The 20,271-nt window shown below is 28.3% G+C and overlaps 1 protein-coding gene across 1 annotated transcript; it reads left to right on the forward strand.

Annotated features, from left to right (window-relative positions):
* Nucleotides 1-2,130: 2,130 nt before the first annotated feature.
* On the forward strand, nt 2,131-7,658 carry LOC123297891 (sodium-coupled monocarboxylate transporter 1-like). Its single transcript, XM_044879709.1, has 12 exons — nt 2,131-2,363; nt 3,305-3,530; nt 3,659-3,710; nt 4,130-4,197; nt 5,223-5,377; nt 5,459-5,599; nt 6,155-6,263; nt 6,331-6,621; nt 6,861-6,947; nt 7,006-7,190; nt 7,252-7,453; nt 7,523-7,658. The coding sequence occupies exons 1-12, from the start codon at nt 2,158-2,160 to the stop codon at nt 7,589-7,591; spliced, it is 1,791 nt and encodes a 596-aa protein (XP_044735644.1). The 5' UTR covers nt 2,131-2,157; the 3' UTR covers nt 7,592-7,658.
* Nucleotides 7,659-20,271: the final 12,613 nt, after the last annotated feature.

Consider the following 20,271-nt stretch of genomic DNA (forward strand, 5'->3'; position numbering starts at 1 on the left):
TTAAGTGCGTGCTTAGGGTTTCGTACCCGGAACAACTACAAAATAGGTGAAAATCGGTTCAATTTTGTGGAAGGCTCTATGAAAAAATTTTTGTGGAAGGCTCTATTAAATGGGGAGAGTTCTTAGATACTTTGCAAGTGCGAGTTTAGGGGTCCGTACCCGAAAAGTTCGTTGGGGGATTTTAAATATTGTAAATTTAGAAGACCGTTTGAAAAACCGGCAGTAACTTTATAAAGGGTATTCATCATTATTTTATTGAATTACTCAAAAAATATAAAATCTTTCTTTTGCGTATCTTTCTTACGTCATTCACAAAATCTAATCTTATTTGCTCAAAGACGGTCTGAGACACTGATTTTTAGAGCTTGAAGGTTATGATTTCTAGTTCCAGCAGCGACACTTTTGTGTAAAATCTTATAAACAGTTATGTAAGTTGACTAAATTCCCAATGTCAAAAAAAAAGTTACTTTTTTTAAGTACAATAATTAAATTTCGTATCGATAGGGTAAATTTTTCATTATTTTTAAAAAATTAACTCTCTGTTTGATCAAATAGAATTTGTATTAAATATAAAATGAATGGATAATACCAATTAATTTATTACATTATAAAAATAATAAAATACACTTTACATTCGCGTTGTTTTCAATTTGAAGCGATTATTCAATTATATATTTATACAGGGACGTATAGTATCCGGTTTTTAAAACATTTCAATGAATTAAAGATACAAATATGTATGTACTATACTAGTGTACCACCATACGTAATTATCATTTATGCAATCACTTTAAATTATAGCTAACAAATTTCAATAACCAAATTATATATATATCAAGGATCTCATCTCTACTTAGCACACATTCCGTCAGCATTTTTATGAGTGAATACTGAGTGTTTGGTGTACTGTGTTGTCTGTCCAAAAATATTTAAAGAATAATTTGTCATTTCAGAAGGTAGTCATCTCTTCTTGACACGAAGAATACATAATTTAGAACAAATCATTATCCATGCACAAAGAATTAATTTTGATAATAACATTTTGATTAATAAAAAAAAACTTCTTGTGATTTGTCACTGATTTTAACGGGTTTTCCAAAAGATTGTAAATAAATATAGACATTAAGGTCACTATCATTATGGTAGTTAATTGACATTGAAAGAAAATAATTCTACGGAGGCCCTAATGGTGTGTCTAATTCTAGAACCTATTAACCTATCTATTATAACTATTTTAATCTTAAAATTATAACTATAAGAACTATTTTTATCTCAAATATAAAAAACCATTATTAAAAATAAAGCTTCATACAATTATAATCCCAAAAAGTAAAAAAGTATCCGACTGAAAACAAAAAATAATAGTTCTAAATTTGACCAGAATGGCGCTTGTATAGCAAAAGGTGTTCGATTTGAACTTCTCTATCCCTTTCTAATAACTTGTTTATTTTACTAAGCGTTGGATGTGAATTTCTCTGCCCTTATCTAAAAACTTGTTTAGATCTTTATCTTATTCTTTTAACTTTTATTTCAAACTTACACTTTTGCTACAGCAGCGCCACCAATTTTCTGCCTTTGGCTGGACACTTTTTATATACAGAGATCGTTCTATTTATCTCTACCCTCCTAACATTTGGTACGGGGAAACTTTTAACCCCGAGAAAGGCAGACTGAAAAGCATTTGTTTGCTTTAGATCAATGAAAATTTTTGTTGAGAAGAAAGAGGAAGCCTGAGGGAATAATTCTGTAAGTATTACAAGATGGAAAAGGGGCGTGACAATAGTGAAGTAGAAGAGAAGCCATGTTTGTATAATTTAATTTAAATATTTTATTGTAACGATTTATTTGAATCAGCCTATATTAATTCTTAATGAAACAAGATTAGTGGATCCATAAAACATAATCATAATATTTAAAGTAGCTTTTAAATTAGTTGACATTATTACCATTTGTTCCCTGTTAAAAATAAGACGATAATAATTGTAATGCAAGAATATGTGCGTACTGCGTAAAATTATTTTTGATAATAACTTAAAAATCCGTATCGAATTAATTGAAATGTAGTTGAAAATTTAATGAGTGGAAATTTAAAAATTGGTTTGAAAAAAAGTACTTGTGTTTTATCGAAAATAAAGTTTGAACTAAAATTAAGAAAAAATGAATGTTTCCGAAATTTTACTTGAAACTCGTGCAGCGACAAATTTTACGTGGATTGATTTTACAATATTTATTTTATTGTTATGTGTGTGTTTATTAGTTGGCATATATTTCGGATTTTTTAATGTGTCGGAAAATGCTCAAGATTATTTGGTGGGTGGGCGAAGTATGAGTGTAATTCCAATATCGTTATCACTAGTTGCTAGGTAAAATTGATATTATGTTGTGAATCCTATAGGCATGAAATCTAGGAAGGTAAAATTTTGCACTGGCAGAATAATTATATGAAATATCTTCCTAGCCAAATTTTAAGAAGTTCACCCTTGACCACTGGCTTCCACAGCTAGCAATGTATTAGTTTATTCAGCTTGACATCTTTTACTAAGTGGTAGCTAAGGTCAGCAATATTATCTACTAACAAGCTTTTACTTGCAAAACGGAATATTATAGAATTTCAAAAACATTTTTTCTGGCTTTAAGGAATAGATTCTTCCTCATTAATACAGACTACAGATAATTATTTCTGTAATAAATGAAAGGAGTTATTTCTTATTTAAATAGGTTCAGTTTCACGTACTGAATGTAAATGCAGAAAATCCATACAAAATTGGAAGGCGGAAGTGCCGGTATTTGCAGAAAAAACCATTTTGTACTATAATTCCGTAATCGTGCACTTCAGTCCAATAATCTTAATGGCCTTTACTGTAGATAATTAAATTCCCTTTGTTTTTTGTGGTAGTTGCAACGCTGAACGCGTTATAACATTAATATTAATTTTAGAAAAAAAGAAAGATTTAGGCAATTTGTTGATTTAAAACTTAATTTACTAGCATTTCATTGTTTAAACAAATATTAGAATACGTAAATCGACGTAGTCATATGGCATAAATGATTAGTGTTTCAAAATTTTTTTTTTTTTACAAATAGATAAAAAATTTAATTATCTACAATAAAGGAGTTATACGGAGGTATAGACCAAAACGGTTTTCTTTAAGCAGTGGCACTTTCGCCCTACCTATTTAAAAGAAAAATAAAAACTCCTGTTAATTAAGTGCAGTATGGACACGAGAAACGTAAAAAGCTTCTATATTACCAGTATTAAAAAAATTGTAATGATATTGAATTTTTATATTTTTCTTTGTTCCAGTTTTATATCGGGAATATCATTATTAGGTATTCCTACAGAAATTTACTTATATGGTATACAATATGTGTATATTGCCTTTGGTATCATATCCATGGGTGTTGTAATGAGCATAGTTTACGTCCCAGTTTTACATCAATTGCAACTAACATCTTCGTACGAATATTTACAGTTGCGTTTTGATAAACGAATGCGTTTATTAGCAGCAACACTCTTTACTTTTACGACAGTGAGTAAAATTTGAATAATGATATTTATTTATATAGCTCCCAGCATAAATAATTCAAGCGTTATTGAACCATTTTATTTTAAGGATTAATTCCGAACACTTTTTAATTTAAAATTATATTATTTCAGATAAATTGGCTTCCGATTGTAATATTTGTTCCAGCTTTAGCTTTTAATCAAGGTAAAAGTCGAATAAGATTATTTGTTACAAACTCAACGACTTACAAAGAGGGATGTTATAAGTTTAACATTTCTACGTATCTGGGCATTTGTGTGCTTGCCTGTTGCATCGTAACTTCTACTGATGAACTGATTTATATTATTCTTTTAAAGGCAATTGGATTGAGTAACACACTGAGCTATATTTCAAGTTTAAGTATAGGGTTCCGCCTCATTAAAGGGTAGAAAGGAGGAGTTTATCTTGAAACGTAGCTAAAACATTATCGATCAAATTATCGCAAAAAGAATCGGTTTACTCGTTTAGGAGTGACGCAAATGATACGATCAGGCTTGATTATGTGGCGGGGGTTTCTTTAAATTTTTAATTATTATGCAATAGAGTTTGCAATTATTTTTATGGAATATTTTTAATTTTTACAGTGACTGGAATAAATGTTCACATAATTACACCAATTGTATGTCTTGTTTGCATATTTTACACTTGCGTGGTAAGTTAAAGTAACATTTTCTACGTTCTATTTCTCTAATCGTTACAAATTAAACTGAAAATAAATTACCGGGTTGTAAAAAATAAGTATCGTGAAATAACATACCATGATTCCTGGTTTTGAAATATACATTTTTGCTAGTTTTGAACTATAAGTTTTATTTAAACATTTAATAATTTGTCCACCTTTGAAAAATTAACATTGAAGCACTGATATGATATTATATTTTTCTTGAAAAAAATAAAGAAAATAGCGGATTACGTTTAAACCAAACAGAAATTTACTCCAAAAAAGTAACTTTAACGTTTAAACCAAACTGAAATTTACTCGAAAAAAGTAATAAGTAAGTAAATTTTCTACTCATTTCTGTGTATAGAATCTGCTTTAATATAGTTAATAGAAAGCTGTAAGGTATAAATATCTTAAAGTTTCGGAATCCAGGGAAAGACAATGAATATTTATAAAAACTGTGCGACTGCATTGTTTGAAGTTAACTTAAAGAAGTTAAAAAAAAAAATGTGCGATCTTGCCCAGGAAGTGGGAGAGAGAAAAATTTATGCTGTAAATGATAACGGGAATCGATTGGAAATGAATTCTAAGCAAACATCATTCATTGAAACATATTTCGAAAAGTCAATACTTTCCAAGTTATTAGCGATTGATGACACTTTTTGCTCAGAATTCATTCCTATATCGATATCGTTGGCATTTTTAGCATAAATTTTTCCACATCCAAGAAGGGGTGGGTACCATACCCTGGGCAAGATCGCACAAATTTTTGTTTTTAACTTCTTTCAGTAAGCTTTAAACAATGCAGTCGTAAAGTTTTTATAAAGATTCTTTGAGTGTTCTTGGATTCCCAGGTATAAATCTTACTGTTCTCTACTAAGTGGGCTACATAATTTTGTAACAGCTGGTACACTCAATGTACACATAGGGTATAAAAATCTTATAAAATTCATGTATTTTCGATGTAACTAGATTGAAAAAAAAATGTATTAAACCTCAACCAATTTATATTAAAGGGTGGTATTCGTGCTGTGGTCTGGACCGATGTGATACAATCATTTGTTATGTATGGGTCCATTCTATTGGTCGTAATAAAAGGAACAATTGATGTCGGTGGTATTAATGTTGTATTGAAGCGTAACTATGATAGTGGCCGAATTGAATTACCAGTGTAAGAAATGTGTCCATTTTTAGTAAATTGTAAATAAATAAATTATCGATTTTATGTATTTTTTGTTTTTTGTTTTTGTAGAACTGATCCAAGTCTATTAACCCGACATACTATTTGGGGTTTGGCAATTGGTGGATTTGCGTATTGGCTACAAGCAAATGGTACTTCACAATTAATGTTACAACGATATTTATCTCTTCCGAATTTAAGAAAAGTTCGATGGTAATTTAATTTAATTTATTACAAGTTTTTTTCAAGAGTTAATCCATTTTAATTATGGTTAAGAATATGAAAACATCATGTAAAAATCAACTTCAAATAATATTCTCACTAGGATCATTTAATAGTAAACTCGGCTTCATGTTCTGAAAAACATAGAAAATCTTTCTAATTAAAATTAATACAAATATTAATTAGAATCTTTAAAAATTTATTCAATTATGTAAATACTAACACGGAACTAGTACGGAGTGTGGTACCCGATAAGTAATAATTTACTTCCTTTTATTTATAGGCAATTTTATTACAGATATGATATACAAATTACATAATGAACAAAGATAATTATTAATATTTTTTCTCTAGTCTGTTTTTTCCTCGTCCATTCATATTTAGACCGTGAATTTTCTTCATTTGCCGGAATTATAAATTTTAAAATGAAGGGTTTATGATGGAATTTGATAAAGGAATACGAAAGATATCTCGTGGACAGGAAAAAAAAACAGGCTAAGGAAATAATATATAAGATTGAACTAATAATATTTCTGTTGTTGTCAGGGCTGTGTTTAACTTTGTTTTGGGAATATTATGTTTGCTATGTTCATGTGGCTATGGCGGTATGTTGATATATGCAAAATATTATGATTGTGATCCTTTATCAACGAAAGTAAGGGATTGGATACAAATATTATAAAACTTTTGATTGATTATGATAAAAAAATTTCAATTTACAGTTAGTGAAAGCCAAAGATCAATTAATGCTCCTATTAGTCATGGATACTTTAGGTGATATACCAGGATTACCTGGAATATTTTTAGCTGGTGTATTTAGTGCAGCACTTAGTTCATTATCGACAGGTTTAAATTCAATGTCCGCTATCGTTTTGGAAGATTTTTATAAACTTTACTTTGGTAAGCCGTCACCGCTTAAAGCTGAAGTTATTATGAAAACCGTGGTTGTGGTTGTTGGGGTGAGTTGTGTTGGATTAGCATTTTTGGTGGAAAAAATGGGAACTGTATTACAGGTAAAATATCTAAAAAATGATAATGAAACTGCCTAAGTAATGATAGTCCTTTGTTTGACTCAAGTTATTCGATCCTGACTAAATATAAAAAGTATTTTTTGAATTAATGAATTCATTAAAGTTAAAATTATTGTTCATGCTTTGTCTTGGATTTTGGTCAACTTCCAACTATAAGATCCTTCCGTATCCTTACCACAGCTTACTAAATATTTCAAAGTTGATACTTTATTTTTTTACAGTTAGCTATTAGCCTGGAAGCAATTACAAATGGACCAAATCTTGGAATTTTCACAATGGGAATTCTTTTGCCGTGGATTCGTGCAAAGGTAAATACAATTTTAATATAATCATTTGTGATCCTTTTATCAATTTTTGAATTAAAAGGCTGCATTTATTGGCGGTGTATCCGGTTTGCTAATCATGGCATGGATTGGTTTAAATGCACAAGCTGCGATTGTCACCGGGGCTATTAGCTTTGAAGGAAAGCCTCTGACAACCGATGGGTGTCAGTATAGTTTCACACAGTCAGAGGATGTTTTTAATATTACTCATATAGCAGACAAATCAGAGTGAGTAAATAAGCAAATCGTGAACTTTTAGTTATTATTAAATTAAATTTTTCAATTCCAGAGAAATTTTTTTTCTGTATCGAATTTCATATCTTTGGTACACACTTATTGGATGTATAATATCGATATTGATTGCTTTTATTGTCAGTTATCTCACGTCAGATTGGAATGATCCACAAGATATGGATCCGTTGTTATTATCACCAGTTATTCGAAAATATTTTACATTTAAGAAAACAGATGTTGCCAAAAAGGATATCAAGGTAAGTGAACACAATGGTATTAAGATTTGAATGAAAGTTTTATAAAATATTGATAATTTTTTTTTCCAGGATAAATACGCTTCAGAAGATGATCATAGCTTAGACGACCTCTCCAATAATATTCATACTATTGATTAAAGAATTTTTGTAAAAAAGATTGTAAATGTTTTAAATAATTGTTGTAAACTAAATTATTTATTTATTTTTATAAATTGTTTTCAATTGTTCTCTAACATTCCGACAAAAATAGCTGAATAAATTTGACCGAGCATGATAACGATTGTCAAAACCGACAAAGATAATGTTTATTGAATTATGAGCTGTTTTGTTAAGGTGGAAGTATTAAAGGGGGTAAGAAAATTTTTTAATCTTTTGAAATGACAAATAAAACGATATCTTAAATGTTGAAATCCATCAAGACGTTTGAAGGATACGAGGAAATAAAGAAATTAACAAACAAATACTCATACATACTAACATGATACACGCGAAAAATATAGCCACTTCTTGATAATCGGGTAAAAAACAACAGTACACTCGTATATTTTCCTAACTATTCGTTGATCGTAAACTTTCTCTGAAATTCATCGTTAGGTTCTTATATTATATACGTATATCCTTGCATCAGTATGTTGTTTTTCAATAGTTTTCAATTATTGAAAAACAACTATAATGCATACACAATTTTTGTAAAGAGAAAATTTTAGAAAACCACTATATTTAAAACTAAAAAAATATTAAAATAAAGTTTTTTTTTTAGAAGTAATAAATTTTCAACAAAATATTTGAGTATAAAACCACATTGAAAATACTATTTTTTATGAAACTACTGAAAATATTATATAAATGAAAAAGAATATTAAAATAAAAATAAATAATAAAAACGGTATGTTTTTAAACAAAATATAAAAAACAAAAAGTAATATTCACCTAAACAAATTATTTATTGTTGGTTATTAAAAATAAAATTTTTTTTACGTAGCTACCAAAATTATTAAATTTTGAAAACTTCAATAGAAAAAAAATTATATTCTATGAATACGTAAATTTGTGTGTTCACAGCATATAATTTACATCGCATGTTAACATACCTACATGTTTTTGGGTTTCAAATACAAGATACTTAAAAATTTATTCTATTACGCATTGGCGATAAAATTTCCTATTTTTGGTTATCTTTCTATTCGATTTTATTTATGACTGCTCTTTCTTTATTCTTGTATAGGCGGAATTTTCAGAAGCTGTTAAATCACATTTAAAAACCGTAATGTGGTTTTACAGTACCCTCAGAAAGTTCAAAAATAAATTCACAGGGTCTTATACTCCTAAAAAAATTACTCAAGGAACACTTTGTTTTTCGGCTAACGTTTAGAAAGGGGTTTTGGATTGATAAGAAAGCTCCAAAATGAATATAATAGTTCATTGCGTGGCAGGAGAAATCAAATGAAGTTCGGCTAGAAGAGTTTTGTTTTTCAGAAAAATATTTTAAAGATTTCTTGACTTAAGAAAGGATAGAGGAGATTGTAATAAATTCGGCGAAAATTGAAAGATAAGATTTTCTGTCTTTGGTTGGAAAGATACTTCATTTTCTGATAATGGTAAGGTGGAGAAAATATTTTCGATTACAAAGTAGTTATAAGAACGAACTAATTTGAAAAATTTGTATTCAATTTTTATACCGACGACGGCTAGGACTATGCGTTTTTATACACGTATGTTCATCTGTTCCCTCCTAGCTTCTAAATTACTTGTTATAATTTGACAAATGACGTCTCGATAAAAGCGTCTTGATTGTCCGCTGGTTATAGGTTATATGATGGTCATATTCAATAAATTAAATATGGCACTCTCAACATGTTCAGAACATATTTTCTTACAGAGAGTGTTTCATAGTGCATATTTTGATACATTCTGTACATGTTAAATTTAATAATATTTGCTTATTTGTTTGCTGTATGTAGATAGATTTTCATTTAATGATGAGAATAATATCCGCTTATATGTTTTCAGCTATGTTTGGAAATTGGGGTAGGCAGTTCTATTTTAGAATAATATGTACTGAGAGTACTTATTTATTATCATATAATATATTAATACTAAAATAAAATAGTATATAAGGGTTGTTTATTACAGCATGTGCTTTTAAATTCCACAAATATCAAGCTAACGAAACATCTACAAGCTATACTCAATTATCTCATTAAGTCATTACATTATGTACTGTCTTTACTGGAAACCGGCTGGAGAAATAATATATAAGTGATAATTTACTTTCTGTTATTTTATAGGCAATTCTATTTCAGATGTGGTATAAAAATTGCCTAATAAACAAAACTACAGCTAATTATAATTTCTTTAGCTTTTTTTTTCAGAAGCGGAACATTTTTAGACCAAGAGTCTATTTTTGTTTATTAACGATAAGCTTTGAAATGAGGGGTAAATCATGGAGTTTGATAAAGGAAAATGGAAGCTACCGCGGCTCTATAAGGTATAATGATTCATGTCAATATTATCGTCTCCTCTGTAGCTATGAAATTGAATTCTTCTATAATATAATTCGCCATATAATATTTATTTGAAAAACAATTTTTACATAGACCGTGTGCCTATAATTTCCAATAGTTCATTGGTTTCCTTGTTTTGAGTTGGAAGTAATGATTGTGTTTCAAATGCCGAATTTATGAAAAGCGAGTTTTCTGATTTTATTGGTGATTTAATATGTTAAAAGCATGTTATTAACAATACAATTTCAGAAAAAAGGCAGGAAGTTTGCAAATAGTGAAAGGGTTGAAAAATGTTTTTGTATTTGACAATTATATTCCATTTTTCAATCCTTTTGTATTTCAAAACTTCCTCTTATTTTTTTTTCTGATTAATAACTTTCTTGTAAAATATACGTAAGACAAAAATACATCGCCGAAAAAAGAATACGAAAATTACATAATCGGTGTGGTACTGAAGTCGTGTAAGTGCGAATCCTGTAGGTTCACACGACTAACTTCCCAGATCGGGAGAAAACATTAAAAAAAGGTCTCGTTAGCCTTCATAGATTATTCTTCGAACATATACTGCAGCTTATGCTGGAGCAATCATTATCTCCATAGATAAATGATGTGTTTTATCCACTTTTCAGATTCTGTTTATTTAGTTTTTTCCAGATTTTTTATTACCATTAAAAAACGGCTCAACTAATTTTGCTGAAAACTCTTTCTGTTCTTAAATACGCGAATGTTAAATACATTAACAGTCACGTGTTAACGTCATAACTAGTTCGCGAGATAATCGAGGTGAAAGAATCCGAACAAATATTCGCACATACGAACATACGTACACACACACACACACACACACACACACACACACACACACACACACACAGACGTCACATTGAAAAGGTTTGATGCGGATATTGCGGCCTTGAAACCGCGGAAGTATATAAAACTGGAGATTTTCAAAATCGGCCCCATTACATTAACTTCATTTGGAAAATTAAAAATTTCAATTTTCATGAATTCATCATCTGAGAAACAATTGAAACTTTCTTTATTATATCTTCTAAAAGACGGGCAAAATCATGAAAATCTCGCTACGTTATGAACTCACGATCTAATACATATACATAAAATAGTATTACTCAAATTGAGTTCCTTATATAATTTATTTACTTACATAACCATTTTATTACAATATTTTTCAAATATTTCTCATGCTTAAAAGTAATAATTTAAGTCATTGAACATATAAAAATACTATAACGTTCATTGTTCAGTTATGTATGTAGTTCATAGTAAGTTGTTATTCTTGAAATTACAATTTAGTTAATGAAAGTCATTTGAGTAAAAACGTTGGAAAAATGAGTAGAAAAAAAGGTTAATAGCCATGATGTTATGAATAAATAATATATTATATAATATTATTAATATTATTCATGGTGGTAATTTGAGTTGATTATATTTACATGTAATAAAATTACTAAGTAATGACTGTAATGACTTCATCAATGTTGCCTCTACGTATTGCCTATATGGGTTACAACAACAATTTGATTTTACCTTACTGATAGAAAGTTTAAGTAAATGAGCAGAAAATTGGAATCAAAAACTTTCTTTCTAATCTGGTTGTACCTATACACTGTGAAGTACTAGCGGTAAAATATGTGGTCTAAACATGGTAGCAAGTAAGCATTTTCTTGTTTCAAGAAATTTTTTAAGAAACTTTGTTGATTCAAAAATATTTACTTATCATAAGAATAACGGCAACTAAGTAAACGCGTTTTATCAGTCAAATAATTATTTTCATGAATTAAATATTGTGATCGTTGACACAAGAAATATTTTCTTGTTCCTCACAATGGGCATTTTTAAAATTCGTAAAATTAATCGAGGAGGATATTCGACTCAGAATTATTTTTGTCGCACATTGAACAAAGTAAGATGACCATCGTTCTTCCGAGTAATGGAAGATTTTTTCCTCTATTTAGTTATCTTGTTATCAAGTTTTTATCAAGTTTAGTTATCAGTTTAGTCCCAAGTTTGTAACGCTTAAAAATATTGATGCTACGAACAAAATTTTGGTATAGGAGTTCATAAAGTCATATAATTAGTCCATTGTCCGTCTGCCTGTCTGTCTGTCTGTGAACACGATAACTCATAAACGAAAAGAGATCTCAAGCTGAAATTTTTATAGCGTGCTCAGGAAGTAAAAAGTGAGGCTAAGTTCGTAAATGAGCAACATAAGTCAATCGGGTTTTGGATCCGTAGGACCCCTATTTTAAAACGTTACAGATAGAACTTTAAATTTTTTAAATGTTTATAAAAATAAACAACTTTTGAAAGATTTGTTTCGTAAATGTCACTGTTAATCCGTGAGGGTGCAAATTAGGACCAAACTTTGTAGTCTATTTTCTTCAAAACAATAAAAGGAGAGAAACTATGTCAGGTAGCATCAACTAGTGGTCTTGTGAAACATACTCGAAAATGAAAAAAAGAAATTGTAAAAAATACTAGAAGGTTTTCGAAAGTTTCGAAATTCAAATAAATGGCAGTCGAACACTTTCTATTCAGGGTATTTCAACAATTAACTCCGTCAATGGTTTATTTAAAATATATGTGTGTGTTTGGGAGGGTGTGCATTTGTAGCTGTGATCAAATTTCTATGTTTTGATTGCTATCGAATAATAGATGTCAGAAATTTTACCTGAATATGGCACATAATTTGCTATTTGTTGTACGGCAAACTGTGTGGTAAGAGTGAACTTAAATTTGACTCTTTTTAAAATAATATAATTTAAACACGACAATTTAATAAACCAGAAAGATATTGACTTAGCTTCCGAAGATTATATTTATCATTGGTTGTATTTTTCGAAAGTAAATTACTCACAAATGGTGTAAGTACTTGTCATTATATTGAGTTATAAAATATATAAATTGTAAGGTAAATAAATGTCTGTGTAATAAAAATAGTATTTATTTTCACACATAAAAATAAAATATATGTATTAAAACTTTATATATACGTTCTTATGAATGATTTGAGAAAAAGCCGGATTCAGCAAAACTATAACGTACATGACACAAATTATTATGTTATATTGTTTCTTGAAACTAATACCATTTGAGTAATAGTATAAGTTTCATATCTAAGTCTCACTTTAGGTCGATCAACATTTTTCAGTGACTGGGTGGCAACGTCCGTGAATCTTTTTCGTATAAAAATGACTGAGATGTCGAGCCATCACTTTGTCGGATGTGTATAAAATATACTGCTTTTTTTTCTTTATTAACCTCTGAACAAAAAAAAGCGGTGTTATAAGTTTGACCGCTATATATGTGTGTGTGTGTCTGTCTGTGGAATCGTAGCGCCTAAACGGATGAACCGATTTTGATTTTTTTCGTCTCGTTTGAAAAATAATTTAATGGAGAGTGTTCTTAGTTACGTTTCAAGTACGCGCTTGGGATTATTTACCTAAAAATTTTAATTTAAAATAATTATAAAACTAAAAATTTGCGATGATGTTCAAAAGTGGTTCAATTTGGAAAAGGCTTTAAGGAAAACGGTATTTAATTGAGAGTCTTCATAGATATGTATCAAGAGCGAGTTTAGGATTCCGCCGGATGCAACCGAGACACAAAAAAAGAACGCAATAAAAATCGCTTTATCCGGAGTTAAATGCGACCGGGAAGATTGTCCTTTCGGTTAGGGTATCTAGCAAAATAATTTTTCTAAGGCCGAAAGTATTTATAAAATCATTTTAATTTAGAATTACTGTCACACTCAAAGGAACTTTTTAGAAGATTATTGAGCTTTGATTTTGATTCAGTTACATCCTGAGGAGTGTTTACAATTAATAAAGTGGGATTATAAAATTGGTAGACATGTCTTTCATGCCAAAACATATTTCTTAGTCTGAAATTGACTTGTTTTACATGACTTTCATGGTAATTTGTGTTATCAAAACTTATTTAAACATAGGTAAGTAATTATTTATAGTCTTTTTAAGATAAATGCCTTCTTAATAACATATAATTTACAACCCAAAATTTTAACTTTTAACCTACCAAATGTTTACTCAACTTCTACGAAATCTCGACATACGTTTTATAGAATGAATTTATGTTATGAACATATGTGCATAAATATTAAAAGATTTATTTGATATGTTTAAAATGTATAAAATGGATTCAAATGTGTAAAACACCTTGAATTTTATATTGCTAGAGTACAAATGGAGAGTTTTTTTTAATATTCTGTTTTATTTATGTCAGCCTAACATTAAAAAAAACAATAATATGTTGGTACTCTACTCTAGACATCACTTAAGGTAGTACTATCGGTCACTTAAGGTAGTACTATTTGCATTCAGAATTTAATGAAACTTGGCATAGTTGTCTATTATTATATCATAATTAACCAGTTAAATTTTTAGGGGTCTTCAGAAAGCTGAAAAAAAGATATTTTGACATTGATCCTTATGGGAAATCACAGATTTTATTTTATTTCACAAAACTGGATGTTCAGATTTTCAGTTCTCTGAAGGCCCCTAAAAATTTACCTGGCTAATTATGATATAATAATGGACAACTATGCCAAGTTTCATGAAATTCTGAAAGCGAAGTATATTACCGATAGTATTACCTTAAGTTAATTGTTTGTATTAACCAAAAAATATTTCTATTATGCAAACATTTCTAATGGCTGGTTTGTCTGGATAGACCCATATGAGCTCTGCCATCGAAGAATGAATACAAAGAACATTTGATTCAATTAAACTTCTTTATTAAAGTATAAATTAATCACTATTTTCTAGAAATAAATGATAGAATTAATCACTATTTTCTTAAAATATTATTACAAGAAAATAAAATAATTAAATTAAATTATTATTTTATCATATTTAGAATTCAATATAATTATTATATAAAATGATTAATAATTTCTTTGTTAATTACATTTCATAACATTTTAGTAATTACTAATCAAATATTCAATTAAAATAATATTTAGTTTCATAAGAAGTGTAGTATGCTTTTAGGAACAATAATAATGCTTAGAAATTGGATCCACAATACTGAAAGTCAAAGCTACTGTGGCAGTACCAAGTACGTCTATAGTAAACCACCTAAAACGTGAACATAGTAGTAAATAAATACTGTTAAACCGAGCACAATTTAATATACAGACTAACTGCGTGATTCGTCCTGAAATAACTGCGTGGTTTGTCACAAATCTGGTTTTCAGAAAATAATTGTCAGTTTCAATAAACAGATTACTTTTAACTTTTATTTTTTTTTACTCTTACTTATTTCATTTAAAACTTTTTCTCTCGGGATAGAACCATTCTTAACCTTCATAGTCATTTTATTTCTTTAAATGGTGAAATTCGTTTCTATTTTCAAAAAATTCGGTATATAACAATTTAACTTCTGTTTTATAAACGTTTTAAACAGTTTTTGTAAGTTTTTCATGTAGTATTTGCTACTGCAATGGCAACTTGGACTTTACCATCATGGTTAAAGTACTGTATAGTAACAACAATATTAAATACAAATAAAGGAAACGATAAGATGTAGAGATAGATATCTACACTATCTACACTACCACTATGTAGGTACGTATGTTTAGAGTAAATAAACAAAATCCATTAAAATCACTAGTATTATATAGTGACGAAAGTAATAATGAAACTTTATCTGCTGTGTAAATCAATCAATTAAAGTTTAATATAAACGAATGCACTGAATATATAATATAATACAGAATGTTCCAATTCGATAGCGTTTTAAACCAGAAAACTGGTTGAGACTCTGATCTGGATATCATTTCCATCAATTGCTAGAAAACTTCAAAAATACAGCTTATAGTCAATTTGGTGAAATATAGAAATAATGGTCTTAAAAATACGTGTGATAGCTCCGTATTCGGATTGATGACCAGAAAGTTGTGCTTAAAGCATTTTTCAGAATGCATGATTTTTTTTTAACTCTAAAAAACTCTAAACTAGATTATTACTCCAATAATTCTCAATTCCATTTACTTCTAAAAATCACTTTTATCTACACAAATAGGAGGTTACACCCTAAGCCGCTTAAACTATCTATATAAGATGCAACACAGAAACAAAACTGCTGAATGGCGTCAGAATTTGTCCATATTTTAAGGTAAACCAGATTGTTAAGTAAAAGTGTATGCATATATTCTTGCCCCTTTCCAAATCGGTTTTTTCTCTAACTTTCCTTGGATAATTATTTATAAGGATACACTCGAAATTGAAAGTTAATGACAAACAATCGGTATAAAGTGTGTCTACTAAAGTTTTCTGTATATGAAAAATTTTTTATTATAGGGTTTACGAAATTATTTGTAAAAAAATCTCTGCTTTCGAAAGTATTAACATTAAGCTATTCACTTTTGACATCGAAGGGTGTAGTAAACGTTTGAAATAGGATGAATAGTTAAATAGAATAACAAATAACTTCTTTTATACGTAGAATTTGCAAAATTTTTATTTAACACCCTGTAAATTCGATGTCAAAAATGAATAACTGAATGTGAATATATTCGAAAACAGCGATTTTTATAAAAATAACTATTTTTTGTTAAGTTTATAGTAAAAAAGTTTTCCATATGCAGCCAACTTAATTAGACACACTGTATAACTAATTCCTACATTAGGTGTAGTTTTGTTGGTTTGAATTTAAAAGAACTGAAAAACTAAATTAATTTGTGGTTTTAATTTCAAATATATATAAATGAAATGAATACTGTTTTATTTAATTAATATTAGAGTTTGTTTAAAAAAAATCTAATGAATTTCAGCAATAAATATTTTAAGTATTTTACACAGTGGCACAGGAACACAGAGTAAATACCAGTTGTAATCTAATATGTTCTCAACATGATAACAAGTAAAAGATTCGAGAAAATACTTACTCATTGAAATTTAATTTTTTTAAGTACACAAATACTTATTTTCTTTGTAAAATCTGATCTATCAATTTAAATATTAACGATCGTCGGAGCGCCTCAAGCCTTTACCAATAGTAATGTATGCTTGACTCATAATAATAATTTTTTTAAGTACAATTACGGCTTGTCCATTGAAAAGTACTTTTTATTTAAAATTTTAATTTAAAGCTACAAAAAATATGTACAATATGCTTGGAAACGATGGGTCTTGGTTCTCTTAAAAATTCATTGCCATCCAATAGGATATGTTATTAGTATTTTCTTAGCAAACCCTTTCATTTGATATCCATATCAAGGAAGTGGATGACAATCTTACATTGTTATCAAAACTAAGCATGTATTCAAAATTTCAGCTTAATCTGTTGTAAGTAGTTAAATTAAGTAAGTATTGTCCCAGTTGCTTTTATTTTTCCAGTAATATAAAAGTGGTTCCAAGGCAACTCTACCACTTTCAAGAGCAGCAAGAGATGAAAAAAAATATATATTGTCCCCGATCTTTTGTGTATGACGAGGTTGTTTCAGCATAAAATTCATTTAAGTTATGCTGCCATTGGTAATCATATTGAATTTATGTTCGATTCAATGTATTGGTAGTTATTTAAACAGGAATTTAATATTGTCATTCCTGAACCATTCGATTCACAGAATCATTGAATTATTGAATAAATTGTTTACTTTGTAAATATAATTGAAAACAACAATTCTTGGAAAATTATAAGAGTAGAATTTTCTTATTATTGAAAATATTCGTTGTGTAATCATATTTCTTTGTACCTTTAAAACCTACTGTGAATGAAAAGACTAAGATTATATTTATAAAAATAATTGGACATTCTAAATCTAGTGAACGATAAATATTCGGACAAAACCAGGCACTGCCTTCATCGTGATCGATTATGAAATGAAATCTTTGGTAAAAAACACCTTAAAAACTTTTTAATTAAAATTTGATCTTTTTCTATTTAATCAAGATAATAAAAATTAAAATTTTCTACAATTAATTCTAATTTTTGTTCAATTGTGAAATCAATTCATAGATATGGAAAAGGTGAACTGTTTTAGTACGTTCTACACCTTTTTTATTTCTATAAAATTTGACATTTCATTATATCACTGTGATGAAATTTAACCACAAGAACTTAAAAACTAACATTTTTGTTGGGAATCAGTCGTAGATTATAGAAAAACTGAGATTTTACGGTATTTTGGGGTGAAATTTAAATGTTATTCTGATTCCATTTCATTTCATTGATATTTTCAGTTCATTTTGTGAAATTTAAATGATTTTTGTTCGAAAAAAAAAATTGTAGACATTACTCTGATTATTTGATTTTTTTTAAATATTTTTTCTTAAATAGTCGATGAAAATAATTCAATTGTTAAAGTTAAATTAATCATCATGTAAGGAAATTAGTTTCTTTACTATTTCATATTTATCATGGTTGTTAATTTTTCATTTTCTCAGGTTAAATTGTTAACGTTTTGTTAAGTATTTAGTAGCTCTAACAACAAGCTTACTTATTCTTTTGTTTGTAATACCTTATTATAGAGTAGAATTGCAGCATAAGGTAAATATAGGGTGATCAAATTGAGTTTATACATTTTTTATTTGACATAAATGAAAAACGATTTGATATATCAATATGATTTCTTTTTAAGTGTAGGCATTTTTGTTATGTAAATGAACGGCTTTTGCGATAACAACAATTCTGTTTTTTTATCCGTTAAACGGGCATATCGAAGCCATTTAACAAAAATCGAGATCCGAATTTTTCCAGCGAATCTTTTATGAAATAACGGATATGCAGAAAATCACAGAAAATTCCTTATTTAAAGCCAAAAAACAATATATTACTTTTTACAATAAAAAAGTATCTAAGAACAATCTCCATTAAATTACCTTTCTTCATAGAGCCTTCCTTAAAACTGAACCTATTTTGAGAATCATCGATCGCCTATTTTTTACGGAACCCCAAGCACGCACTTGAAATATAGTTAAGAATACTCCTCATTAAATTACCTTTCTCTTTCTCTTATATTGGTCAAACTTATAACACCCCTGTTTTGATCGGGAGTTAAAAAGGCTTTCATTTACATAAAATTACTATAATATTTCTAAAATAAAAAAAAAAAAATCAAACTGATATCTCATACCGTTTTATTTTTATACCAATTTAAAAACGTAACTCTTATCTGATCAACCTTTATGAAGAAGAAATGGTACCTACGTAACAACATAGTTTAATAAAATATTAAAACACTGTGTAATAAATTCTTATGTAACAAACAAATTAGCTTAATTAATTAGTATTTTAATTATAGTACATTTACATAGTTACAAAGTGTTGAATTTAATTTTAATATATTGTGTGTATCAGTATAAAATATTGTTCTTGTATATTGATTCTGTAATGGTCAATATGTGACTTTTTTATTTTTGTGAGCAAATCTAAAAAACGTGATACTTTACTGGTTAATATTTTTGTTACGTCATGAAATATTGGAAAAATAGTATACTTTTAAATTAATTTTATTTAAAAGTAATAATATTAGTTTGAAAAATAAAAAAAAAGTTTTCTTGTAGTAAGAGTTTTAAAACTTTTCAAAGATAATGTAGCAAAATTGATTAGTGTAACACGAAACAATTGTGAAAACATACATTTTTTTCGTGCACCCATGTCAAAATCTTAATTTTGAGAGAAATATGTCAATAATTAGAAAAACTAGTCAAAAATCTTTTTAGTTTATGAACTTCCTGGGTTTTTCGTTATCAAAAAGTTTGCTAATAGATTTGATTATAAAATTCAGTGAGTAAATAAAAATATTTCATTAAATACATTGTTGAAATTTTGTGTGAAATAAAAGTGAATATTATATAAAATATAAAAACCAAAAATATATTTTGATAATAAATATCAAATCAAAATTTTATCAATAAAAATGTTTGGTATGAAGTTTAAGTAAATAGAGGGCCTCGTACATAATTGAAATTAGAATTCACTGAGATACTTTCTAAATATAGATTACAAATGATTCAGTACATTTAATGAACATTTTTCTGACAAACGATTATCTGTTTGTACATTATTCAAAAAGTATTTTCGGGTTTTTGGTTTCTTTGCTCTAGCAGATTTTGTGAGATTTATTTTATGAGAAGAAGTGAAGTTAATGGTGTTCTTGTTTATCTTCGTACATAGTTGGCATAAAAAAGAACATGTTTCAGACAATTACCACCAATTTATTAACCCCCGAACTAAAAAAAAGGGTGTTACAAGTTTCACCGCTATGTGTGTGCGTCTGTCTGTCGGTCTGTCTGTGGCATTCAGTTTCTTAGCAAACTTCCAAGAGAA

Source organism: Chrysoperla carnea, chromosome 4 (genome assembly GCF_905475395.1).
Source record: "Chrysoperla carnea chromosome 4, inChrCarn1.1, whole genome shotgun sequence".
In the NCBI taxonomy this organism is placed as follows: domain Eukaryota; kingdom Metazoa; phylum Arthropoda; class Insecta; order Neuroptera; family Chrysopidae; genus Chrysoperla; species Chrysoperla carnea.